The sequence below is a fragment of the Dasypus novemcinctus genome, chromosome 22, assembly GCF_030445035.2.
Source record: "Dasypus novemcinctus isolate mDasNov1 chromosome 22, mDasNov1.1.hap2, whole genome shotgun sequence".
NCBI classification, from domain to species: domain Eukaryota; kingdom Metazoa; phylum Chordata; class Mammalia; order Cingulata; family Dasypodidae; genus Dasypus; species Dasypus novemcinctus.
In genome coordinates, this window is record NC_080694.1 from 62845825 (window position 1) to 62873140 (window position 27316).

Below are 27316 nucleotides of genomic sequence, written 5' to 3' on the forward strand. Positions count from 1 at the left end.
TCAAGCAGAAAAACAAAGTTTAGGGACCTTAAGGGCATGTTTATTGTTAAATAAACAATGGTTTGTGTTTGTTTGTTGTTTATAAATCTTAAGGGTGTTGTCCCATGGCAGGGATTGGCAAACCTTTTCTGTAAAAAGGCCAGATAGTAAATATTTTAGGTTTTGTGGGCCACAATAAAACTGTATTTACAAAAACAAAGTTGGCCAGATTGTGCCAACCCTGGTCTAAAAGAATAAACTCCAATAACATTCATGTAAAAATCACAAGTATTTTTCTTTTTTTCTGTTTTTTTTCAAGAGAATTGTAGTAGTTGAACACTGCCAGCTTGACCTAAAAAGCATAGAAACAGTGCAAAATGAGAAGGGAATTTTGTACTCCCAGGCTACTATGGAAGGAAGCAGGCTAAGAACTACTCAGTGGCAAGCACCAGGTATTTCTTATTACAAAGAAAGGAGCCAAGAGCCATGAGAATCACTCCCAAACAAAACTACCAAGTCCTAATGAAGGCACTAGCATCAGGTGCCTGGCTGGATTCTAAAATATCGACCAGTGTGTCTTCTGATTTTGCTCTTTCTGAATGCAGGTATGTATAGCTATTACCTCATCCTTGTGCTACCATTGTGTGATGGGTGTGTGGGAGAAAGGTAACTTGTATCTTAAATATACAAAGTATTTAAGGGCATGCTTAAAATTAAGTTCAAATTAAGAAAAACTTTACTTAAGATTACAAGGAATTGCCCAACATTTTACTTGATTTTGATGATATGCTCCTGGACTTGAGTTGACGCTATAAAAGAACTGGACTTGGAGTAGGCGAATATTTTGCATGTAGGAGAGAGGGAATCACCAGGGGCAAAAAGTCAGAGAAAAATGTGCATAAAATCCAAGGCATTGCTCCTAGTATCACTCTCCCACTGGATGAATGAATAAAATGAGAACATATAGTAATGTATTATAATAGTTCTCAAAACCAAGTGTGATCCCTGCTTGGATCACAGAGCTTATAGTCAAGGCTGGTCTTTGACATCTTTGACATTAGAGCAGTTTTCCAAGGGAAGACAGTCTTTTTGATATTAGAGCAGTTTCCCAAGGGAAGACAGTCTTCTCAACCCAGACCCCATTATCATTTGGCAGCAAAACATTTTTCTTTGGTTCTGACTGAGGCCCAGGTATACCTTCTTTTTATGTATCAAGGAATTTGTTGGCATACATTGCCAGCCTGAGGTGAGAAATTTAGAAAAATAATATATGACCATAGTTCACTACCTAAGAGGCTCTGTGGCTTAGTTGGTTAAAGCGCCTGTCTAGTAAACAGGAGATCCTGGGTTCAAATCCCAGCAGGGCCTGTGCTAAGCCTTTTTCAATTTCACCTTAGGCATATTCTCGTCTGGTTAAATTGAAGGCAACTTGAATTTATAGCTGATGAATCCTATAATACTCACTTTGAGTCATAACATTTGAGGTATCTTGTAAAGGGAGATAGTGAGTGCAGATACAAAGTTATTCTCAATGAGTTACGATGTCTGCCCTGGAGAGCTATCGCGTAGAGCAACGTTATTTGTTCCACCCATCCCTTTGCCAGCTAAGTGAAAACTACGGACCCCTTACTAAGTCTACACTGTACTATATACTATTTAATAAATATATCACACCCCCAGCAACACGTCCCCACTAGAAGAATGTGTTTTTGAATTTAAATTCAAGCTCAACGACCCCTCGTTAAGAACCCTTGATGGAGAGCCAAACTAAATTTTTCTACTTTAAAATTTTTGTAACTATTTTCCATACCTCCTAGGAAACTTGCAGTTTCCCTTGACATTTTTGCTGTGAGATCAATTTAAAAAGAAGATAAGAAAAAATGGATAAGATACGCTGTTGCATACATTTTGCATGGTTCTGCACTCCAGGACACCACTCAATATTTTTGAAAAGTAGAGTAACGTGACATCTTGCAAAAAGGTAAGAAGAATAATTAGCAACAAAACATATGAAAATACTTCACATGAAGCTGGAGGCAAATGATCCTTTCTTAGATTAAAATAAAAATGGTAAATTTTTTTTATCAAACAGCCAAAATTTTTGTTATGGTTGCTCTGTCACATTCTCCAAATGCCTGCCCCTTATCCCTAGGAACGTGGAAACATTGCTTGTTAAGCAAAGGCCAGCCTTGCTCTTAGCCTCTTCCTTCTCCCTGGAATGAATGGCTCGGCTGGAGGATTACTTCTTTTGTGAGCTTTTGGGAGAAGAATGGGCTACATAATTTGTGGAGCTCCTTTTAAAATAGTATTTGAAATTTCAAGAAGGCAACAGAGCACTGACTCAAGCGTGGAGCCCGGTCCGGATGCTTAAGTCACATTCCCACGGAGCCAACCCCATTTGGGAGTGCAATTACTGCTAGAAGATTGGCTTTTGAAGGCCACCTTTAAATGGAATGGAATCTAAAGTGATGGTCTGTTATAACAGATACCTCTTAAAGTACAAAACAGGGAAATGTTACACTAGTAAAACTTTTAAAGTTATGACTGTTAGAGTCTTCTCATAACTGAGGCACCATTTCTTTCCCAACCCAAGTTATTCTTTCTCAAATGGCTCTTCTTGCTTCCAGGCCTCATTCAAAGTCACTTGGTCTGGGATTCTCTAACATGGATAGAATGTTCCTTGTTTGTATTCTTGACTGCTGCTCTCTTAGAGACCCTAAGAGACCCTGGCTCAACTATTTTCTATATTCTGTTTGGGGAGAGACAGGTGGTATTCCAAGTAGGTAGAAAATGTCAAAAGGTATCCATGTAAACCTTGGGAAGGAGGAGTAGGATGTTGAGGGCAGATGATGCCTCCACCTCATTTTGAACCAGGTATCTTTGATCTTTTTTTATGTGCAAATAGGATAACCATTACACCACAGAAACTCTTCACTAGAAAACAAAACTCTAGTAGCTCCATCCTAAGTGTCCTGTACTCATTGGGACTCAGTTCCTAAAATTATCTCATCTTTTATTCAGGCATATTAATTGTCAGTGTCAACAACTGCACTTTAATATTTGACCCAGAGCAAGCACCACACAGGGGTTAGGAGCATTCAACAACAGAAATTAAGTATTTAATTTCTCTTTGAACCTTATAGTAAAAGCAGGCCGACAATCAGAAAAATCTCAAACATCTTACATGGATCAGACATGATGTTTACTTCTTGATGTGATTGCTTGCCTTTTTGCGTATTATAATTTTCTATCACATGTCAGGTATTTATGAAAATCATGAAAACTAATTCCATATTACTTTCTCCTTGAGAGAACATGCTCCTTATTTTTTTCAGGTCGCTGGTATGGGAAAGGGCCCAGGCAAACTTTCAGAGGTGATGGAAATATTCTATATCTTGACCTTGGTTTGGTTACGCACACTCACATTAAATACACATCTAACTTGTAGTGGTTTGAATGTTTGCTCACATACTCCCATACCAATATGTCAACTTCCTAACCACTAGGACCTGTAAATGTGACCTTATTTGCAGATGTAATTGTTAAGGCTCTTGAGATGAAATCATCCTGGATTATCCAGGTGAGCCCTAAATCTGATGACAAATGTCCTTATAACAGACAGACAAAGACACACATAGCTGGTCTGAAATATATATATTTACATGTGTGTGTGTGTTGTGATATAATGATTTCAACACAAGGATAAGAAAGCAACATACAGAGGGAACATGAAATAAGCAAAGGATTGTCCAATAAACAGGGGCCCAACTGTTGTATCACAATCCTTCAAGATGCACATACATATACATACAAACTCACCAAACTGGGTGAGTTCTGGCTTTCCCAAACCAGACCATTGGTCCGTAGGCTGACCAAGGAAATATTAGTTGATGATTGTCAGAATTTCAAGTTTGAACAAGGTTCACTAAAGTTTCCCCCCAATACAATAGAGGAGAAGGCCATGCGAAGATGGAGGCAGCAATTCCATGAATGCTAGGCAGGTCCCCGAAACTGGAGGTAGCCAGGAAGGAGTCTTTACTTGAGCCTCCAGAGGGAGCCGCCCTGCTGACATCTTAATTCCATACTTCTGACCTCTAGGACTATGAGAGAAAAAAAATCTCTTGTTTTAAGTCACGGAGTTCGTGGTAATTTGTTATGGCAGGCCTAGAAAATTAATGCAGGGTTGCACACTTAGGATATGTTCATTACACTGCATGCAAATGATATCTCTTTAATGTAAATGATCTTAATTAAAATATTCTAGGTGATGTCTACGTTTTAGGTGATATCTACATTAAAGATTATGCAAACTTCTCTTATTGTGATTGTTCATTCTCATTGCAACATATTATTTTGTGCAAAAACTTATTAAAACTTATTCACGTGACTGTTGATGGGCAATGGGGAAATTTCCATTTCTGTGACTATTAGGAATCGGATGCTGGACATTCTGATAAATGTATCCATGAACATATGTATTAATTTCTGCTAATCAAATATCAATGGTCGGAGTGTGGTATTATTAATTTTAATAAATGGAAAGTGTGAGAGAACTGAGAGAACTCCAGTAAAGAAGTCTATGTAGAATTCCAAACCTAGAGTGTCCAGATCCGTTAACTTTTGTCCTAAGAAACGGCGCAACACGGGTGTTTCCGTAGTGTAGTGGTTATCACGTTCGCCTAACACGCGAAAGGTCCTCGGTTCGAAACCGGGCGGGAACAAGTCATGTTGTACTTCGCCGTTTTGCTTCTTCCGTTCTCCAAGTGAACCTGCCAGAATCTAAGGCCGTCCAAAGCGTCCCTGTTGTCAACACCAAAGAGACCCCGGCGAAAGGCCCTCGCGTGGGTGGGACGGCTCCCTCGGCTTCCCGAGAGCCCGACGTGCCCAGGGGTTCCTGAAAGGCCCGGGCTCCGCCTTGGCGCAGCCAGCGACAGGAGTCTGTTCTCCGCTCGTCACAGCCCAAGCACCTGGAGGGTGTTCCTGGAGAAGAGGTGCTTGGGTGGCAACTCCCCGGAGCCGGGCACTCCCAGGAGCCGTCGGAGCGAGGACGGGGCGCGGGCTGTGGCCGCGTGGGGCTGAGCCCTCAGCCTCGCCGTTTTGCTGGCACGGCTGGACGACGGCGCGTTTCTTTTCTCCTTTACACCTCGAGAGGGCGCGGGACCGCGAGCGCCCTGCAGGCGCGCCGGCACGAAGCCTCCTCGCCCTGCAGGCGCGCCCGCGCGAAGCCTCCTCGGCCTCCTCGCCCTGCAGGCGCGCCCGCGCGGGGCCTCCTCGCCCTGCAGGCGCGCCCGCGCGGGGCCTCCTCGCCCTGCAGGCGCGCCCGCGCGGGGCCTCCTCGCCCTGCAGGCGCGCCCGCGCGGGGCCTCCTCGCCCTGCAGGCGCGCCGAGCCTCCTCGCCCTGCAGGCGCGCCCGCGCGGGGCCTCCTCGCCCTGCAGGCGCGCCCGCGCGGGGCCTCCTCGGCCTCCTCGCCCTGCAGGCGCGCCCGCGCGAAGCCTCCTCGGCCTCCTCGCCCTGCAGGCGCGCCCGCGCGAAGCCTCCTCGGCCTCCTCGCCCTGCAGGCGCGCCCGCGCGAAGCCTCCTCGCCCTGCAGGGCGCCCGCGCGGAGCCTCCTCGGCCTCCTTGCCCTGCAGGCGCGCCCGCGCGAAGCCTCCTCGCCCTGCAGGGCGCCCGCGCGAAGCCTCCTCGGCCTCCTCGCCCTGCAGGCGCGCCCGCGCGGGGCCTCCTCGCCCTGCAGGCGCGCCGAGCCTCCTCGCCCTGCAGGCGCGCCCGCGCGGGGCCTCCTCGCCCTGCAGGCGCGCCCGCGCGGAGCCTCCTCGGCCTCCTCGCCCTGCAGGCGCGCCGAGCCTCCTCGCCCTGCAGGCGCGCCCGCGCGGGGCCTCCTCGCCCTGCAGGGCGCCCGCGCGGAGCCTCCTCGGCCTCCTCGCCCTGCAGGCGCGCCCGCGCGAAGCCTCCTCGGCCTCCTCGCCCTGCAGGCGCGCCCGCGCGGGGCCTCCTCGCCCTGCAGGGCGCCCGCGCGGAGCCTCCTCGGCCTCCTCGCCCTGCAGGGGCGCCCGCGCGAAGCCTCCTCGGCCTCCTCGCCCTGAAGGCGCGCCCGCGCGAAGCCTCCTCGCCCTGCAGGGCGCCCGCGCGAAGCCTCCTCGCCCTGCAGGGCGCCCGCGCGGGGCCTCCTCGCCCTGCAGGGCGCCCGCGCGGGGCCTCCTCGCCCTGCAGGCGCGCCGAGCCTCCTCGCCCTGCAGGCGCGCCCGCGCGAAGCCTCCTCGCCCTGCAGGGCGCCCGCGCGGAGCCTCCTCGGCCTCCTCGCCCTGCAGGCGCGCCCGCGCGAAGCCTCCTCGGCCTCCTCGCCCTGCAGGCGCGCCCGCGCGGGGCCTCCTCGGCCTCCTCGCCCTGCAGGGCGCCCGCGCGGAGCCTCCTCGGCCTCCTCGCCCTGCAGGCGCGCCCGCGCGGGGCCTCCTCGGCCTCCTCGCCCTGCAGGGCGCCCGCGCGGAGCCTCCTCGGCCTCCTCGCCCTGCAGGGCGCCCGCGCGGAGCTGCCCACCCCGCCTCCCCAGCAAGCCCGCGCGTCTCACGCCTTCAGGGGAGTCGAGCCGACGACAGCGCCCAACCGCAGGAGCCGCGGAAACCTCCCCGAGCGCCGGGAGCCGGGCGAACAGACCCGCGCGCCTTCCTGCGGGCCGTTTGGAAACAGGAGCCGGAGCCCTTCCCTGCCGGCGCCCGAACCTGAGAACCAGAACCCGAGCCGAGCACGGGGCTGGAGCAGGAGGCTCGGCTCGCGTCCACCCCGCGGGCGCGGCCCCGAGGGCCCGAGGGGCACCGGCGGCCGAGAGGGGCGTGTTCCCCGCGGGGTCCGCTCGGCCGCCCGCCGCCCCGCGGTCACGCGCTCGCGTGGGTCCATTGCGGTCGGAAATTGCTCGCGCGTCCGGTTTCCGTTAGGTCGGATGAGTCTCCCGGGCTTGCGGGCCGTTCGGGGGCGCGGTTAGAAAGGATTCTCGTAAGACCGTTGTTCTCCCCGCGCGCCCCATTTATCGTGTGCTTTTACTTGGTTTCCTTAAATTATTTATTATTCCTTTGAATTGGTAGCTTGACTGCAGTCACCATTCCATACTCGCCCCGTTTACTCTGTGTTCACCGCGTTTTCTTGAATTTTTTATTTAATTTTAAAAACAGGGAACACCTCCACTTGGTTCAAACATCACAGCACAGAAAGAAGTGCAGCGAACATCTCTCTACTGTTGTTTCCCACCTGCCCAGTACCCGGCCCCCAGCAGGTTACCACTGTCATGAGTTTCCTGATTATCTTTCCAGAGATTTTCTTAAAATTTACTTAAACAATCTAATACAGATAAACTTTCTCCCACACACCCTGCTCCCCAAGGTAGCATTCTAGACACACGGTTCTGTACCTGGCTTTTTCTTCACTTTAAAATACTTTGGAGATATTCACAATTACCTTTATAAAGATCTTCCTTGTTCTCCTTTACACATGCATAGCATTCCATTTTATAGCTGTGCCATACTTTACTTAACTAATTACATTATGATGAAAAATAGTTTTATTTTTTCCCCCAAGTTTTCTACTGTAAGATAATGCTGCGGGATACTTTGAGTATAATAATTTCTAATGCTTGCTATTAAGTGTGCAAATTTGCATACTTATGAAAACATGCACCGAGGGATATATGCATTTGAAATTTACTCTGTAGGAGCTGAGCACAGTTTACTTCTTTGGGGGGAGTACAATTGAACAGGGCCCTGGCACTTCTAATTGGATTTCCTACTACAGCTATGAAGTAAAACCACGCAATGCACGAGAACTGTAGAAGAAAAAGCAATCAGGATTTCTTGTGATGTTGGAATGTTGAATTTCTGTCAGAAAAAGTCACTTGCAGGCAACTCAATACCCATGAGCCTGACTTAATAAAAGATCACACTATTCAAAGAAGCCTCTTTCCTGGATCCATCTAAATTGTTGTAAGCCCGAAGCGAGAATTACATTTCTGCCTCTTTGTAGGTGACTTGAAACCCGGGAAGAGGGAGCAGTTATGCTTGAAAACGTAACCAGAAAGGCATGAAGACAGCTTAAAAAGGGGCTCAGTTGATGGAGCAGCCTCATCTTGGGCTTTCTCTGGGGAGAGAATTACTTGGAGATTCTCTGCTCTTCCCTACGTGGAGAAGATTCTATAAAACAGGCTTTCCCACCTTACTTCAAAACTCTACAAAGTAGAGCCCCACAAAAGATGGACATTAATGAAAATAACTTCTGTTATTAATAGCAAAGAACACGTTGAACTTTAAAAGTTCCTTTCTCTAAACTCCTTCCCTCCTTCTCAAGTTTATCCATTCTACCTTCACCTGGGACTTTTTCTCAGACCAACGTCCTTCCTTTGTTCCGGTGATGATAAAAACTGCGCATGTATGAATGGCAAGCTCTTCGTCCTTAAAAAACTAGGTCTTAGAGCTTCCAGTACTGGCATTAAATGAACATTTCCTCCAGTGTAGCCTTTATACCACCCAGCAATTCCATCAGAGATCCCTCAGAGAATTTCCACCTCAGCTCCGCAGTTGGCTTCAAGGGGCTACTCGTTGCAGCAATTCGAGGGAGCAGAGAGTTGGATGCAACCTGGATGTCGGTCACCAGAACTGCAGCGGGGGCAGAGTTCTTCTTATCATGCGGCAGGTGTAGATATAGCAAGTCCAACAGATTTCTCAAAGAGTGTCAAGTAAAAATAAGCAAAAATCAGATATAATATCAGATACAGATGGTGGGGGAGAAGCACAATATCAAAGCGAAAACTACAGAGATGCGCAAAAGCACTGTTGAGACCAAGCAGCTGGAGGGCGGAGGCCTGGGGACGCCGGGCATCGGCCCAGGGCGGGACGGGGGCGCGCTGCACCTCGCCTCCTCCTGGAAGTCCGCGGGGCGTGCCGCCCCCTGGCTCAGCCGGGCCTGGAGCGCGCGTCGGCGCAGCCCCGCAGCCCCAGCTCGCGCCGCAGTCTGGGGCCGAGCCTTCCCGGCACTAGGTGCGCGTGGTCTCCGAGGCCCGCCGGGGTCTTGGGCGCCACACGGTGACACGTGGTCATCCACGGACCCCTGCGGGCGCGCGTGGAAGGGCCGCGGAATCCCCCCAGGCGGGTTCAGGGGCGGGTCTGCAGGTCAGAGCCTCGCGGCACCTGCCCGCGGGTTCCCCGCCTGGAGGCGCGGAGGGTTTGGGTCCCGGGGCAGGAGCTTCCTGGGTTTTGAGTGCGGGGTTCTGGGGGTTGTGTCTGAGGAGTGGAACTTGTGAGGAAAGAGGGAACGCGCCGCAAATACGGAAAGGGGACGGGGAAATCTCAGCATCACCAAAGGTGGGGCGTTCAGGAAGGATTTATTTTTGGTTTTACAGCCGGGGAGTCCTCCAGGGCGTTTCCGTAGCGTAGTGGTTATCACGTTCGCCTCACACGCGAAAGGTCCCCGGTTCGAAACCGGGCGGAAACAGACTTTTTTACTCCAAAACTTGCCGCGGCTCTTCCCTTTGGGGAATATGCGCAAAACGCCGAACAGGCACTTTCAACAGTCAGTGCGCGTTTGAAGGATGTGCCGATACCTAATAAAGGTTTGCATTTTTTAGCGAACAGCGACGACTAACAAAAGAGCTAAGTGTCGCTGCCAAATTTCTTTATTTTCCTTCCAAAATATTTTCAGACCTCTCCCGGGCTGGCTGAGCGCCTGCGGGCGGGGGGAGGGCGGCTGCGGGCGGGGGGAGGGCGGGGCGCGGGCGGGGGGAGGGCGGCTGCGGGCGGGGGGAGGGCGGGGCGCGGGCGGGGGCGCTGCCCACGGGGCGCCGAGGCCGCCACCTCTGCGCGCTCGCACCCGCAGCTCATCTCCGCCCTTGACCTCATCCCTGGGCCGTCCTTTCTCTTTCAGTTGCTCGCCCTGCACCCCCTGCGCCCCCAAAGGCCCTCGAGGGGCTTGGCTCAGGCTTGGCCCCGCCTCTCCCCTGCGGGGCAGCGTCCCGGGCGCGGGGCGGGCGGCACCTGCGTGCCCCGGTCTCTCCCGGCGCGGCGTCCCGGGAGCAGCCGCTCAGCTCCGCGGGCGCTGCCGGGCGAGAACCAGCACCAGGGGGCTCGGGGGGAGGCGCCCCCGAGCTCGGAATCCCGCTCCTGCGAGGCGGCTCAGACAGCCGAGACCCCCGCGGGCTGGGAGGCCCGCGACCCTGGAGCTGAGGCGGCTCGGGGCGGGCGCTCTCGGGACTTTACCCCCTCCAGGGGACGGGGAAGCCACGCGCGCCACAGGCTACCGTGTGGGCTTCAACCCTCGAGCAGAGGAAATTGTTGGCAGGAGCGGCGGCGATGACTAACAATCAACCCAATTATTCAAAGACGGAGAACCTGGGCGCGCGACGCAGGGCCGCCCTCTGCCTCCACGGAGCGCTCGGCTCGCGCGTCGGGATCCCAGCGACTCGGGCTGGGGGGATCGCTGGGGAAGTAACTGCGAGTTTGCTGAAGGGACCAAGGAGAGGGTCGTTGGGAATAAATGGAAAAACAGTGGGAAGACCAGCAGAGCGCGGTGTTAACACAGCCGCCCTGGGGGAACCAGAGCCCGACTCTAAGCACCCGCCCCTGGAAAAGCCAGTCGGAGCCCGCCCTAAAGCGGCCCCAACGGGCCACAGACGAGAGGCGCGGCCGGCGCGGCCACCAATGGGAACGCGCGGATCCGCAGCGTGGGGCGGCGCCAGCCAGTGAGCAGGCGGGAAAGGTGCGGGGCCCTGCGGGGGCGCCTCCCCCGGGTGGTGCCTGGGCAGGGGCCGGTGTCTGCCCGCGCTGATCCAGGGGCTCCAGCTGGGCAGGGGAGAGGTCAATTGAACCACACGACAGAAATAATACTTTGTTATATTTGCTTAGTCTTTTTAGGTTTTTAAAAAATGCCAAATGCTTTTAAAATTTGTCTTTACAATACATAAGTTTAAAGTAAATTATTTAATCTTTATAACTGATACAAAATCATTACAATGTTGTTGTTAACTATAGTTCATAAATTACATTAGTTATGTTTTCCCATGTATCACCACATTCTTATACCCTTTGGTAGAAAAACATTCCTGTATTTACATTATTAACCACAATCATTTACTTCCAAAATCGTTGTTAAACATTCCTAATATTATCTTCCAGCTGTCCTCCAACTAACATTAAAATTCCTAGCCTACTCGTTTCAACCACAATCCCATCCATAAATTAACAATTTTTTAATATTTGTTGTTACCATCAAATGTAACTATTACCACGTATTTACACTTGACCTTATGAAACATTCTACATACATCCAGCATCTTCTACACCTTCTCATCCCACATTCCATCTCCCACCAGCCTACCCTTCATAGTCCAACTCCACAAGTCTACTCACTGTATTTAGTTCCTATCAGTGAGACCATACAATATTCGTACTTTGTGTCTAGCTTATTTCACTCAACATAATATCCGCAGGGTTCCTCCGTGTTGTCATGCGCTTCCCCAGTTGATTTCTTACAACTGAATAGTATTCCATCACATGAATATATCATACTGTGTTTATCCATTCATTGGTTAATGGACACTCAGATTGTTTCCGTCTTTTAGCAATTGGGCACAATGCCTCTATGAACACTGGTGTGCAAATATCTGTTCGCGTCCTTGCTTTCACTTCCCTGAGTATATTCCTAGTAGTGGGACTGCCAGATCATGTGGCACTTCTATATTTAGTTTCCTGAGTCTTTTTAGTTTTAATGAGAAGTAGATGTCTATATACACAGCAGAATCCTAATAAATCATCACCCAGGTCAGATTCCCTTCCCTCTCATCCTCTCTCCAGTGACCCCCTTATCATCCATTCATCGTGTCCTTCTAATCCCTTTTTTCTTTTTATATGCTTTTATTTATCCATAACCAACATAGGTCTTTGTCATGTTTTTACTCAAATTTATATAAACAGGTTATACTACATGCATTGTTTGTTCACTCTACCTGAGGTTTGGGGATCATTTCCCGTTAATACACACAGGTTTAATTTGTGCTGTGTCCCACTAAACAGGAGTAGGACGTGCCCTGAAAGAAGAAAGAGAGGAAGCCCCAGCCGAGACTGCCCCAAACCACCTACAGCGGGGTGGGTTTACACTGCAGAGAATGAGACAGGGAAGACCAGGGCGGTCAGTCCAAAAGCATTTAATCGGGGATCTTAGGGACAGAGAGCGGCAGCTACCTTGCAAGGGACAGCAGGTGTGCAAGAAGTTCACCGCCGTGGCATGTCCATCCCCATGGCAACAGCTCTCCAGGTTACATGGGGCTGGGGAAGGAAAGTGGCTGAATGATGCACGCATGTTTTGGGAAAACATCTCGGTGTGTGCTCCTTTCTGAAAACACAATGGGCTCCAGGCTCTCAGTGTTCAAAGGCATAGCAGCCAAAGCTAGGAGTGCTTCCAAGGGTGATAGAAAGAGATGCCCATGGGTGAGGAAAGGGGTGAGGCAGGAGATGCTGTGTGTATCACACAACTTGTTCACTTGACTTTGATATTGAGTGGAACTTTTCCAGTTGTTCTGGGGTTAGAGACTGGATGCCTTTTAAAGTAAGAGTTATTCCATAACTCACATTCTGAAAGGAGCTGATGAAAATGAGCCACCACCTCAAAATGCCCCTTCCTGGTCTCTACAAGATGACCATGGAGGGACACTGGAGAGAGAAGATGGCATCATGGACCTCATAGGGACGCAGTGTTTGTGTGAGGGGCTGCACACATTAACATAAGCTAGATTTACGGGAATGTTATGAGAGAAACTGGAAGCACAGAATTGTCACAGTTTTATTTTTCATTTCTTCTTTTCTTTTTTGTTATGTCACAGAATTTTAAGCCAATGTATTTCATTTTATGCTTGGAGGCTGATGCTAATTACCCTGACATGTCAGTCTGCAACAGAAAAAATATATACAAATTGAAATATTATTTTTAGTGACAATAAAGTCTCAAGTATTTTAAGCGTTTCTTTTCCGGTTTGAGCTATCTTTCATATTAGTAGACACTGAATAAAAAATATTGTGTTGGAAATGTGTTACTTAGTGAAAGAGATGGGAATTTTTTTATCAGTTTATTTGAATACAGATGAAAATTTCTTGTGGCTCAATGACGGTTCCGATAAAAATATTAAACTGGGGAAGCTTACTTACAGTTTACACACCTGTTTCCTAGTCAGTTATAAACTGACGGTAATTCTTGAGACTGGAATGAGAAGGATTGTATAGAATCTAACAGCAAACACCCAATAATTGGATGATATAATCATCATCATATAAAAAATATGCTGAAGGTCCCACCGAGACTTGAACTCGGATCACTGGATTCAGAGTCCAGAGTGCTAACCATTACACCATGGGGCCACTCTGACACCTGTTTTTCTAAGCCTAGCATGGCCAACATTGTCCCTTCCGAAGATACCCGATCTGGTGAGAGGTAAAGGCTCGTTCTGCTTTTCACCCTGTAGAGGTAAGTCGCGGAGGTTTGCTTCTCACATGCCTGCTCCCAACACCCTTTAGAGTGGTGTTAAAGGAAAACACTGATTTCTAGACGTCAAGAATCCCCTTTCCCCCGCCTGCAGGCCTTTCTTTCCAAGTGGTTCAGGAACTTGGCACTCCCGGTTTGCTACTTTTTTAAAAATTATTTTTAATTTTTAAAGACGTTTTTTATTCTTTTAAAAAGTATATTTTTATTACAGAAGTTATGAACTTACAAAACTATCATGCATATTTGTAGCATTCCCATACAACAACACTTCAGCCCAACTGCATCCCATAAGTTCTGTTAAGTTGTTCTCGTTTTTTTCGTCTTGAGATATTTATTGATTTCTCTTGCAATTTCTTCTGGCTCATTGATTATTTAAGAGCGTGTTGTTCAATTTCCATATATTTGTGAATTTTCTCTCTTTCCACCTCTTTCTGATTTCCAACTTTATTTCACTATGATCAGAGACAGTACTTTGTAATTTATTGGTATCTGCCTTGTGACCCAAAATGTGGTCTACTCTGGAGAAGGATCCATGAGCATTTGAGAAGAATGTATATCTTTCTGTTCTGGGGTGCAATGTTTGTATACGTCTATTAGGTTTAGTCCGTTTATCATATTATTCATGTTATTTCTTTATTGATCTTCTGTCCAAATCTTCTATCCAATGATGAGAGTGGTGTACTGAAGTCTCCAACTATTATTGTAGAGATATCTGTTTCTCTCTTAAGTTTTGCCAGTTTATTTTGGTCACCCTGGTTAGGTGCATATATATTCATGATTGTTACTTTTCCTGGTTAATTGCCCCTTTTATTAATATATGATGGTCTTCCTTGTCTTTAATAACTTATTTGCTTTTTTTAAAAATGGTATCATGTGTTTTTTTGTACTTTTTTGTCTTTACTCATTTTTAAAATATGACATTAAAAAAATCCGAGGTCCCCATATACCTCCCACCCCCCTTACCCCACTCCTCCCCCCATAGCAACACTCTCCTCCATCATCATGAGACATTCACTGCATTTGGTGAATACATCTCTGAGCATAGCTGCACCTCATGGTCAATGGTCCACATCATAACCCACACTCTCCCACGTTCCATCCAGTGGGCCATGATATTTGCTTTTAAAGTATATTTCATCTTATAAGCATAGCTACACCAACTTTTTTCTTTTCTTTTTTTGCTTACTACATCCATGGAATATCTTTTTCCAGCCTTTCACTTTCAATGTATTTGTATCCTTGGGTCTAAAGTGAGTCTTTTGTAGACAGCTTATAGATGGCTCATATTTTCTTTTCCATCCCACTAATCTGTGTCTTTTGATTGGCGAATTTAATCCATTAACATTCAATATTACTACCGTAAAGGCAGTTCTTATTTCACCCACTTTGACCTTTGGGTTTTATTTGTCGTATTTTATTTTCACCACTCTTTTTACACTTTTAGTTACTTTTACTGATATAATCTCCATTTCTAGACCCTCTTCTAAGCCTCTCTCCTGTCTTTTCAGGCTGTAGCACTCCCTCTAGTATTTCCTGCAAAGCTGGTCTCTTGGTTACAAACGCTTGCAGGTTCTATTTATCTGTGAATATTCTAAACTCACCCTCATTTCTGAAAAACAATCTTGCTGGATATAAGATTCTTGGTTGGTAGTATTTCTCTTGTAGTCTCTTAACTATATCATACCACTGCCTTTTTGCCTCTATAATTCTTGATGAGAAATCAGCACTTAATCTTATTAAATATCCCTTATATGTCATGCATTGCTTTTCTCTTGCTGTTTTCAGAATTCTCTTTGTCTTTGGCATTTGGCATTCTGATTAGTATATGTCTGTGAGTTGGTCTGTTTGGATTTCTTTAAATGGGAGTATGTTATCCTTCTTGGACATGGATATCTATGTCCTTCAATAGGATTAGGAAATTTTCTACCATTATTTTTCAAATATTCATTCTGTCTCTTTTCCCTTTTCTTCTTCTGGGACACCCATGACATGTAAATTTGCATGTCTCTTGCTGTCATTTAGTTCCCTGAGATCCTGTTCAATTTTTTCCATTCTCTTCTTCATGTTCTTTTGTGTGTTCGATTTTGGAGGCCATATCTTCAAGCTCATTGATCCTTTCTTGTGCCTCCTCAAATCTGCTCTTATGTGCCTCCAGGATATTTTTAACTTCTTTCATTGCACCTTTCTTTCCCATAAGGTCTGATATTTTTCTATTTATGCTTTCACGTTCTTCTTTGTGCTCACCCAGTGTTTTTATTTGAAAGATTCATTTCATTCCTTTATTTCGACTTCCCTCATTGTTTATGCTCACTGTCTGCTCCGTCTGTTTGTTGTGTGCTTTCTGTGTCTGCTCATCTTTTTTCTAGAAGGCATCCAATCCCTTGAGCCACCTCCCCTTACTGCCAGGCAATCTAATATGTGGGGGCCGAACGCATCTGCAGTTGCCCTGAGAGGCCGAGGGAGAACTGCCCCTTCTGCCCTTTAGGGGATGGATCTGCAGGTGCCCAGCAGCCCAGCTCGCTGCCTTGAGAGGCTCAGCAAACACCAGCCCCCTCCTATCCTGTTGGGGCTGGGGATGGAGCTACAGGTGTCTGAGTATCCAGTCTTTGCCGGCTGAAAGTGTCTGCGGTTACCCGGAGATACAGGTCCTGCCAGCTTTCTCCCAGGGGCGGTGGGGCTGCAGTCCTACCGGGATGGAAAGAAGCCGGGCCCTACCAGCACTGTGATCAAAGCGCAGCGCCTTTTCCAGGTGAGCCTAGGAAGGCACCTGGAGGTGGCTGCTGTGGGAGGGAGGAGCTGACGGCGGTTGCAGCGCTGCGCTGCTGACCCGGGGCGCTCTGCTTGCACCCCAGCGCTGCTGACCCGGGGCGCTCTGCTTGCACCCCAGCGCTGCTGACCCGGGACGCTCTGCGTACACCGCAGCGCTGCTGACCCGGGGCGCTCTGCTTGCACCCCAGCGCTGCTGACCCGGGGCGCTCTGCTCGCACCCCAGCGCTGCTGACCCGGGGCGCTCTGCGTACACCGCAGCGCTGCTGACCCGGGGCGCTCTGCTCGCACCCCAGCGCTGCTGACCCGGGGCGCTCTGCTTGCACCCCAGCGCTGCTGACCCGGGGCGCTCTGCTCGCACCCCAGCGCTGCTGACCCGGGGCGCTCTGCTTGCTCCCCAGCGCTGCTGACCCGGGGCGCTCTGCTTGCACCGCAGCGCTGCTGACCCGGGGCGCTCTGCGTACACCGCAGCGCTGCTGACCCGGGGCGCTCTGCTCGCACCCCAGCGCTGCTGACCCGGGGCGCTCTGCTCGCACCCCAGCGCTGCTGACCCGGGGCGCTCTGCTCGCACCCCAGCGCTGCTGACCCGGGGCGCTCTGCTCGCACCCCAGCGCTGCTGACCCGGGGCGCTCTGCTCGCACCCCAGCGCTGCTGACCCGGGGCGCTCTGCGTACACCGCAGCGCTGCTGACCCGGGGCGCTCTGCTCGCACCCCAGCGCTGCTGACCCGGGGCGCTCTGCTCGCACCCCAGCGCTGCTGACCCGGGGCGCTCTGCTCGCACCCCAGCGCTGCTGACCCGGGGCGCTCTGCTCGCACCCCAGCGCTGCTGACCCGGGGCGCTCTGCTCGCACCCCAGCGCTGCTGACCCGGGGCGCTCTGCTCGCACCCCAGCGCTGCTGACCCGGGGCGCTCTGCTCGCACCCCAGCGCTGCTGACCCGGGGCGCTCTGCTCGCACCCCAGCGCTGCTGACCCGGGGCGCTCTGCTCGCTCCCCAGCGCTGCTGACCCGGGGCGCTCTGCTCGCACCCCAGCGCTGCTGACCCGGGGCGCTCTGCTCGCACCCCAGCGCTGCTGACCCGGGGCGCTCTGCTCGCACCCCAGCGCTGCTGACCCGGGGCGCTCTGCTCGCACCCCAGCGCTGCTGACCCGGGGCGCTCTGCTCGCACCCCAGCGCTGCTGACCCGGGGCGCTCTGCTCGCACCCCAGCGCTGCTGACCCGGGGCGCTCTGCTCGCTCCCCAGCGCTGCTGACCCGGGGCGCTCTGCTCGCACCCCAGCGCTGCTGACCCGGGGCGCTCTGCTCGCACCCCAGCGCTGCTGACCCGGGGCGCTCTGCTCGCACCCCAGCGCTGCTGACCCGGGGCGCTCTGCTCGCACCCCAGCGCTGCTGACCCGGGGCGCTCTGCTCGCACCCCAGCGCTGCTGACCCGGGGCGCTCTGCTCGCACCCCAGCGCTGCTGACCCGGGGCGCTCTGCTCGCACCCCAGCGCTGCTGACCCGGGGCGCTCTGCTCGCACCCCAGCGCTGCTGACCCGGGGCGCTCTGCTCGCACCCCAGCGCTGCTGACCCGGGGCGCTCTGCTCGCTCCCCAGCGCTGCTGACCCGGGGCGCTCTGCTCGCACCCCAGCGCTGCTGACCCGGGGCGCTCTGCTCGCACCCCAGCGCTGCTGACCCGGGGCGCTCTGCTCGCACCCCAGCGCTGCTGACCCGGGGCGCTCTGCTCGCACCCCAGCGCTGCTGACCCGGGGCGCTCTGCTCGCTCCCCAGCGCTGCTGACCCGGGGCGCTCTGCTTACACCGCAGCGCTGCTGACCCGGGGCGCTCTGCTTGCACCCCAGCGCTGCTGACCCGGGGCGCTCTGCTTGCACCCCAGCGCTGCTGACCCGGGGCGCTCTGCTTGCTCCCCAGCGCTGCTGACCCGGGGCGCTCTGCTCGCACCCCAGCGCTGCTGACCGGGGGCGCTCTGCTCGCACCCCAGCGCTGCTGACCCGGGGCGCTCTGCTTGCACCCCAGCGCTGCTGACCGGGGGCGCTCTGCTTGCACCCCAGCGCTGCTGACCCGGGGCGCTCTGCTTGCACCCCGTCCTCCCCGAGGCCCAAAACTCTGCAAATTCATCACCCTCAACCCCGCGGCTACCAGTCCTCAGCGCAGACTCCCTTTTCCCGGTCTTTTTTTTTTTAATGCCAGGCCGGGATTGAACTCAGGAGCTCATACTTGGGAAGTCGAATCCTTCATAGGAATCCAGCCAAGGGGAACGCCAGTGCCTCTACTTGCCCTCGTATCTGGGCACAGGCTACCGCTCGTTTCTGCATGTGGGCTAGCCCGGGCAGGGGGGTTCTGGATTCTGCCGGCTGCTCGCTCTTCGGGATTTATCGTGGGCTTGGAGCGCAGCGAGAAATGCTAGTTTTCAAAGGACAGCGTCGCGGAGATGAACGAGGTAAAAGAAGGTCCCACCGAGACTTGAACTCGGATCGCTGGATTCAAAGTCCAGAGTGCTAACCATTACACCATGGGGCCGACATACTAGCCACTTTGTAACAATATTCATCCCGAAAAATTTTTAAATTTCCTTAATGTATTGGTTCTCGCGTTGGCTTCACTTGTTAAAGGTGCCCGCTAGGAAACCCAGCGGGAATCAGGCTTCTGCGTTAGTCCATTTTCTCCCAAGCACCGCTCGTGCCCAGCCTGTTAACTATTTTCTAGCCTTGTTTCAGACCACGCTGCCTCTTGCTCTACCTGCTCCAGTTTCACTGGCCACACTGCATTAAATCCTCGTTTTTGCAGGGTTATATCCCACCACAGGGCTTTTGCACAGGCCATTTCCTCTTGGAAAACTTCTCTCCCCTGTCCATTCTTTAAACCCAGATCAACAAATACTTCCCAAGAGTCTTACCTGAAACTCCTGTTTTCTATAAATTATTCAGAAAAAATTCCTGCCGGCAATTTTACATTATTTTGTATGGTAACTTGATTAATATTTGTCTCCCTCCATGGAATATAAGTTCCATTAGAGCAGGAATAGTATCTGTTCTTGCTTATCAATGACTCCTCCGTCTATCACAGGATTTAGTTTATAATAAGCACTCAGTAAATGTAGAGAAATAAATGCATATTGACATATAATTAATCAGACCTTCATCAGAGTCCTATTAGGTATGTGAATTTGCTGAAATAACATACCTAAATTCACAAGGAAGTCCTAAAGTTCAAATAGGTTCATTAATTTGCCTAAGCTGTGGAGCTAGTAAATAAGAACACTGGTAAGTAAGAACATTATAATTAAATTGTGGATTTGTCTATCTCCACAGAGATATGGCATAATGCTTAAGAGTTTCATCACGTGGTAGCATGTATCAGTATTATTTCATTTCTTTTCACGAATAATATTCCATGGTATGGGTATATCACAATTTCTTATACATTCATCTGTTGTTGAAGATTTGTGTTGTTTCTTCCTTTTAACTATTGTGAACAGTGCTGTTATGAACATTTGTGCGCAAGTACTTTTTTGAATACAGGTTTTCAATTCTTGTAGGGATATACCTAGGAGTGGAATTGCAGGCACATAGGGTAACTCTGCATGTAACTTCTTGGGGGACCACCACTGTTTTGCACAGCACCTGAATCATTTTTCCATTCAACATTTTTCATTCCAAGGATTTCTCCACATCCTCAAGACTTGCTATTTTCCATTTTTATTTCTAGTTTTGGGGTTAGAAGTATTTTCCAGGACCCACTCTGTTATTGATTTCCAGCTTCATTGTGGTCAGAGAAAAACTTTGTATGATTTCAATTTTTAAAAATTTATTGAGACTTGTTTCGTGACCTAACATACGGTCTATCCTAGAGAATGATCTGTGTTCTGGACAATAAATTCTGTTCTACTGGTCTGTATGTTTATTCCAGTACCACATGTTTTGAATATCAAACTTTGTAGTACAATTTGAAATTAAGAAGTGTGAATCTTCCTACTCTGTTCTTCTTTTCAAAATTGCCTTTGCTATTCAGAGCCCCTTGATGTTTCATATGAATTTCAGGATTGATTTTTCTATTTGCGTGAAAAAGGCTCCTGCAGTTTTAATTGGGATTACATTAAGTTTTTTTGTCAGGGAAGGTAAAGGAGTATAGACATACCAATTATGTTTATAATCCCGCCACAATGTGCAAAACTGTTTGAATAATGGAAATGAGCATAAATATAAAATTCTAGGAGACTAAAGAAAAGTTAGAAAATAGAGTAACCACAGGAAAAAAGTTAGATTATAATAAGAACTATGATCCCCAAAAGTGGCTTGTCAAACATATTTAGAAGAATCTATTAGTTAAAAGATTATTTTCAATGGCTTACAGACTATCCAAAGATGGATATATTGTATACATGTCAATATCCTGGCTGTAATGGGGCACTATTGTTTTCCATGGTGTTATTCTAGAGGAAAACTGGGTAGAGGATATATGGGCTCTCTCTGTATTTGAAAATTCAATGCATTTTATAAAAATGGCTTAACTATGACATCGAACTCTAACAATGATCTTCTGAAATCATAAACAGTAAAGAAACACCACTTGCAATAATTATTAAATCAATATTAATGTAGGTGGCCCCAAGGAATATACTTTTAAAATTCCTAAGATTAAGTGAATTCAGTAAGGTTGTAGAGTATGTAATCAACATTCAAATACAAATCACATTTCAGCATAATAACAAGGAGCACAGAGACGGTTATTAAAAACATGAGACCATTTATGGTCACTCCAAAGAAAAGAAAGTATGTAGGAATAAACGTAATAAGACACATATGAGTGGTTGAAATGGAAAGTCTAAGGACATGTCTATCACTAGAAGGAAAGCTAAAAAGTATAATATGGGACTGTATAACAGTGAAATCTCATATGAAATGTGAATATGAGTAATACTGCATATGTAAGAATGTTTTACAAAACATTAATACAAATAAACTAGAGAGATGGAAACAACCGCAGCTATGTATGGCAGGAGAAGCACAGAAAGATTGAGAAGTGACAATTTTTGTTTGCTTCTTTTTTATCTCTTTTTTGTTTTATTATTATTATTAATGGAATAAAAGGAATGATTGAAGTGATAAATGCACAACTACGTGATTATACCAAATACCATTGATTATATACTTTGGATGGGTTTATGCTGCATTAATATGTATCAATAAAATGGATTTATTTTAAAAAATAAGATATGCACAGCGTCTGCATTCTGAAAACTACAAAATGGTGCCAAAAGAAATCAAAGTACACCCAGACAAATGGAGAAGCATACCATGCACATGAATTGGAAGGCTTCACATTGTTGAGATGTCAATTCCCTCCTAAGTGAACTACAGGTTTAATGAAATTTCTACAAAAATCCCAACTAGTTTTTTAAAAAGATTTTTTAATTTATCCCCCTTCCATTGTCTGCTCTCTGTGTCCATTTCCTGTGCATTCTTCTGTGTCTCCTTGTCTCTACTTAGGCAGCACTGGGAACCGATCCTGAGACCTTGTGGAGAGGGAGAGAAGTGCTCAATATCTTGCGCCACCTCAGCCCCCTTCGACAGGTTATTTCCCCCCTCTTCAAAAAGGCTTTTGAGGGGCAAAAATGTTTAATTTTGAGGAGGTCCCATTTATCCATTTTTTCTTTATTGCTCATGCTTTGAATGTAAGGTTTAAGAGCCACCCACTACTACAAGTTCTTGTTGATGTTTTCCTACATTATCTTCTGGAGTTTCATGATCCAGGTTTAAGTGATTAGGTCTGTGATCCAATTTGAGTTGATTCTTGCACAGGGAGTGAGATAGGGGTCCTCTTTCATTCTTCTGGTTATGGAGATCCAGTTTTCCCAGCACCATTTGTTGAAGAGACTGCTCTGTCCCAGAAAAGTGGCCATGGTAGACTTATCAAAAATCACTGACCATAGAGGTGAGGGTCTATTTCTAAACACTCAATTTGATTCCATTGATCAATGTGTCTATCTTTATGCTAACACCATACTTTTTTGGCCACAGTAGTTTTACAATACATTTCAAGGTCAGGAAGTGTGACTCCTCCAATTTCATTCATCTGTTTTAGGATGTTTTTAGCTATAAGGGACCACTTTCTCTTCCAAATAAATTTGGTAATTGACTTCTCTATTTCTGTAAAGTAGGCTGTTGGAATATTGATTGGTTTTGCATTGAATTTATAAATCATTTTAGATAGAATTGACATCTTCAAGATATTTAGTCTTCCAATTCATGATTATAGAATGTCCTTCCATTTGTCTAGGTCTTCTTTGAGCTCTTCCAGCAGTGTTCTACAGTTTTCTGAATATAGATCCTTTATATTCCTGGTTAAATTGAATTTTAAGATTGTTTTGGGTAATATTGGTACCTTACCAGTATTAAGTCTTCCAATCTATGAACATGGGATGTCTTGCTATTTACTTATGTCTTCCTTAATGTCTTTCAGAAGTTTTAGAGTTTTAAGTGTACAAGTCGTTTACATACTTAGTTAAATTTATTCCTATGCATTTTATTCTTCTAAATGTTATTGCAAATTGAATTGTTTTATCAAATTCCTTTTCACTTTGTTCACTGCCAGAGCATTAAAACCTACTGGTTTTGGTGTGCTGATCTTGTATTCTGCCACTTTGCTGAAATCATTGAAATCTAGGAGTTTGTGGATTCCTTTGGATTTTCTGTATACAAGATCATGTCATCTGCCAGTAGAGACAATTTTACTTCTTCCTTTCCTATATTGATATATTTTATTTTTATTCCCTGCCTAATTCCTCTGGCTAGGACTACAGTACAACAACAAGTAGCTGTTGTGAAAGCAGCCATCCTTGCCTTGTTCCCGACCTTAAGGTGGATGGCTTTAAGTATTTCCCCATTGAGTATGATGTTAGCTGTGGGTTTCTCATAAATGTCATTTCTCATGTTGAGAAGGTTCCTTTCTATTCTTAGTTAAAATTTTTTTTCAAATCAGGAAATGTTGCTGGATTTTGTCAAATGTCATCTATTGGAATAATCATGTGATTTTTTCTTTCATTCTATTTACATGGTAGATTATATTGACTGATTTTCCTATGTTGAACCACCTTGCATTTCTGGGATAAATCTCAACTGGTCATAGTCAATAATCTTTTTTTCTTTTTCTAATTAGAGGTCTTAGCTTTAAAGCATCAGATCATAACCCCAGATCCCAGCACTCCCACTGACCAAAGTCCCTTTGTAACAGAGCTGTTGGATGCCGACCACAGCGTCCCCCTGGTAGCACCAAGAAACCCCAGACAGGGATATCTCCAAGTGTCAGCTGCCCTTTTGCCCATCATGGCACTACTGAAGGCTGAGTGAATAATCTTTTAATATTGGATTCAGGTTGCTCTGTTTACTTAAGGATTTTTGTACCTGTATTCATAAGAGAAAGTGGTCTATAATTTTCTTTCGTTATGATTTCTTTATCCAGTGTTGTTATCAGAATGATACTGGCCTCATAGAATGAATAAAGAAGTATTTCTTCCTCTTAAATTATTTCAAAGAGTTTAAGAAGGACTGGTGTTAGTTCTTTCTTAAATCTTTAGTAGAATTTACCAGTGAAGTCATCTGGACTTGTACTTTTCTTTGGTGAAAATTTTTGATTATTGATTCAATCTCTATGCTTCTTATAAAAAATTTTCAGGTAATCTACTTCTTTTTTAGTTAATTTAATGAATTGAATTTTAGGAAGTTTTCCATTTCATTGAGATTATCTAATTTGATAGCTTTTGATTATCTGGGAATGTCTTTAACTTTCTCTCATTTTTGAAGGACAGCTTTGCAGATATATTATCCTTGGACAAGTTTTTTCTTCCAGCATTTTAACTATATCCACCCATTGCCTCCTAGATTCCATGGTGCCTAATGAAAAATGGACCCCTTGGACGTGTTGTTTCACTTCTCTCTTGCTATTTTCAAGATTCTATTTGGGTTCTTGACATGCACTAGCTTGATTGTAATGCATTTTGATGTAGATGTCTTCAGGTCCATCCTGTTTGGCCCTTGTTGAGCTTCTTGGATTTGTATATTTCATCAGATTTTAGAAGTTTTCAGGCATTGTTTCTTCAAACATATTTTATTTTAAACTCTCCTGGGGCACCTAAGACATGTCTATCGGTGTCCTTGATTGTGTTTCACAGGCTCCTCAGACTGTGTGCACTTTTTTTCCCATTCTTTTTCCTTTCTACTCTTCACACTATATAATTTCAATTGATTTATCTTTAGGTTCGCTGCCCTTTCCTCTGCCTCCTCTATACTACTTTTTTTTTTTTTTAAAGATTTTATTTATTTATTTAATTCCCCCCCCTCCCCTGGTTGTCTGTTTTCTGTGTCTATTTGCTGCGTCTTGTTTCTTTGTCCGCTTCTGCTGTTGTCAGCGGCTCGGGAAGTGTGGGCGGCGCCATTCCTGGGCAGGCTGCACTTTCTTTTCACGCTGGGCGGCTTTCCTCATGGGCGCACTCCCTGCGCGTGGGGCCCCCCCACGCGGGGGACACCCCTGCGTGGCAGGGCACTCCTTGCGCGCATCAGCGCTGCACATGGCCAGCTCCACACGGGTCAAGGAAGCCCGGGGTCTGAACCGCGGACCTCCCATATGGTAGACGGACGCCCTAACCACTGGGCCAAAGTCCGTTTCCCTCTATACTACTATTGAACTCTCCTATTGAAATTTTCATTTAAGTTATTGGATTTTGAATTCCAGAATTTCCATTTTATATTTCTATATAATTTCAATCTCATTAATAATTTGAGACTCAGAATAGTTTCCACTGAATTCTTTTTTTTTCCTGTGACTTGCCATTCTTTCTGTCTTCCTGTATGCTTTGTAATTTTTTGTTGAATTCTGAATATTCTGAGTATTATGATTTGGTAACTCTGGAAATCTAGTTCTTCTGATCCTCAGGCCACCAGACCAAGGACAAGAGAAAAGAAGAAAAGTAAGAAGGGGAGGAGGGATGGAGGGAGGGAGAGAAACACTAACACACAGACAAATCACCCTTAAAAAACGTACTGCCTTTCCAAGTCCTTGTTAGATGCTGGTGGAAGCCAGAAGCTGTGTCAAGGTGCAGCCACGTCCCCATGTAGACCGGTCACTCAGGGATTCACGAGACCACAAAAAGAAGAGAAAGAAAATAAACCAACAAAAAAAATTTTTAAAGGTTCATTTGTTTTACAACCTAGGACATACTGGAGTGAAGCCTGAAGCCACTTTTCAAAGAGAGATGAAACTGATTCATGCTGGTCCTTCAGGGATCTGTTTAACCAAACAACACAAGGAAGAAAAAGAAAGAAAGCCAAACAATAGAAAAAATGCACAGACTATGTCTGAGTAGATGCTCCTGTGAGTCTAGAAGTCACTGTTTACCCCGAGGGCCAAAACCAAGGACAGCATCTATTGGGCCCCGGGAATATGTCAGCCTGAGAAATACACATACAGAGAAGAAAAAAGAAAAATGAAGAAGCTGTCCTGTGAATGCTGCTGGAAGGACTGAAGCTGCTGCCCTGAGGGCCAAAACCAGGATCATCATGGACACCAGTCCTTCAAGGATCTATGAGATCAACCTCAACCTCCAACCCCAACTTTTGGAGGACAAGGTTTCCTTCCTTTCCCTTGGCCACAGCTGGCTGCTCTTGGGATCTAGTCCAAGTTTGTGCAATCCCCATTTCGATAAATGCAGCTGTGGGGCTGAGATGTCAGGGCTGGTCACTGGTTGATGTTTTCACTTACCAAAACTGAAACTTTAGCAGTCTTTCCCTTCATCTGGGTTTTCTATGGTTGTTCTAAATGTCCAGCCTAGCTCTAGGGTTACCGTCTCCTCAATTCAAATCCCCCTTTTCTTCCTCATTCATTTTTTTTTCTGATGGAGGGAGTCATCTGTAATACACCCCACTCCATCATTTTGCACCTGCACATTCTCAATTTCTGTCCTTTGACAGGAGAGTTGAATCCATTTACATTTAAAGCAAGTACTGATAATTAAAGGTTTAGTTTTTGTTAGTTAGTCTTTGGTTTTTAAAGTCTTATGCCTATTTTGTCACTCAATTTTACCATTACTGCTTTTTTTTTGTATTTAGTTTTTCATTTGTGGTGAATCCTTTACAATGCCTTCTCATTTCCATCTATGCATATTTTTCAGACATTATCTTTGTGATTACAATAGTGCTTAAATTTAACATACTAAATCTATAACATTTGCATTGATACAGACTGTTCAGGATTGAATTATATATCCCAGAAATACATGTCCTTAATCTTAAACCATTCATGTGAGCATGAACCTGTTGTAAATAGTACCTTTTATGAGGTTATTTTTTATTAGGTTGAATCAGGGTGGGTCTTAATTGTATTGACTACAGGTCTTGTAAAGAAGACCACAGAGAAAAAAGCCATGGGGAGTGATAGAAACTGGAAGTCAATAGAATCTGGAAGAAAATGAGAAGTCACTCTTACATGAATTGCTATGTAACAGAAATGCCAAGGACCACAGATCCTGGCAGCCAGCCCCAGAACACCATAGTTTTTGCGAAGAACGCATTGTCTTGCCGACACCTTGATTCTGGACTTCTCATAGCCTCTAACCCATGAGCCAATAAGTTGCTGTTGTAAAGACAACCCACTGTATGACTTTATAAGTTTTAGCAGTTAAAAAACCAAAGCACCAACTTAATTTCAATAGCATGCGCAAACTATCTTTTTATACTCCTCTACCCCTCCATCTTTACGTTCTTGTCGTAAATTGCATCTTTATACACTGTGTATACAAAACCATAAATCTATCCTCACTTTTTCTACCTTTGCATTTCAGATCCTGTAAGAAATAAAAAGTGGAGTTACAAATCAAAAACACAATAGTAGTAGCATTTATATTTACCCAAGTAGTTTACTTTTACTGAGATCTTTATTTCTTCAGGTGGTGCTGAGCTACTATCTAGTGTCCTTTCCTTTCCATCTAAAGATTTCCCTTTGGCTTTGCTTGTAGGACTGATCTAGTGGTGACAACCTCTCTCAACTTTTGTTATTATGAATATGCCTTCATATTT

At 47.0% G+C, this 27316-nt stretch overlaps 1 protein-coding gene and 6 non-coding genes across 7 annotated transcripts in view; 4 read left to right on the forward strand and 3 right to left on the reverse strand.

Annotated features, from left to right (window-relative positions):
• Positions 1-1273: 1273 nt before the first annotated feature.
• On the forward strand, positions 1274-1347 carry TRNAT-AGU (transfer RNA threonine (anticodon AGU)). Its single transcript has one exon. It is a non-coding gene; the product is annotated as a tRNA-Thr (tRNA).
• Positions 1348-4627: 3280 nt separating this feature from the next.
• Positions 4628-4700, forward strand: TRNAV-AAC (transfer RNA valine (anticodon AAC)). Its single transcript has one exon. It is a non-coding gene; the product is annotated as a tRNA-Val (tRNA).
• Positions 4701-9378: 4678 nt separating this feature from the next.
• TRNAV-CAC (transfer RNA valine (anticodon CAC)) lies at positions 9379-9451 on the forward strand. Its single transcript has one exon. It is a non-coding gene; the product is annotated as a tRNA-Val (tRNA).
• Positions 9452-13290: 3839 nt separating this feature from the next.
• On the reverse strand, positions 13291-13362 carry TRNAQ-CUG (transfer RNA glutamine (anticodon CUG)). The gene has a single exon. It is a non-coding gene; the product is annotated as a tRNA-Gln (tRNA).
• Positions 13363-13391: 29 nt separating this feature from the next.
• EAPP (E2F associated phosphoprotein) overlaps positions 13392-27316 on the forward strand; it is a 116158-nt gene continuing 102233 nt past the window's right edge. The window contains 2 exon segments of the mRNA XM_058285120.1: positions 13392-13428; positions 16132-16235. Of these exon segments, the coding sequence (XP_058141103.1) occupies positions 13392-13428; positions 16132-16235 (141 nt within the window).
• Positions 18696-18767, reverse strand: TRNAQ-UUG (transfer RNA glutamine (anticodon UUG)). The gene has a single exon. It is a non-coding gene; the product is annotated as a tRNA-Gln (tRNA).
• LOC111760902 (small Cajal body-specific RNA 6) lies at positions 23407-23651 on the reverse strand. The gene has a single exon (XR_002794472.1). It is a non-coding gene; the product is annotated as a small Cajal body-specific RNA 6 (non-coding RNA).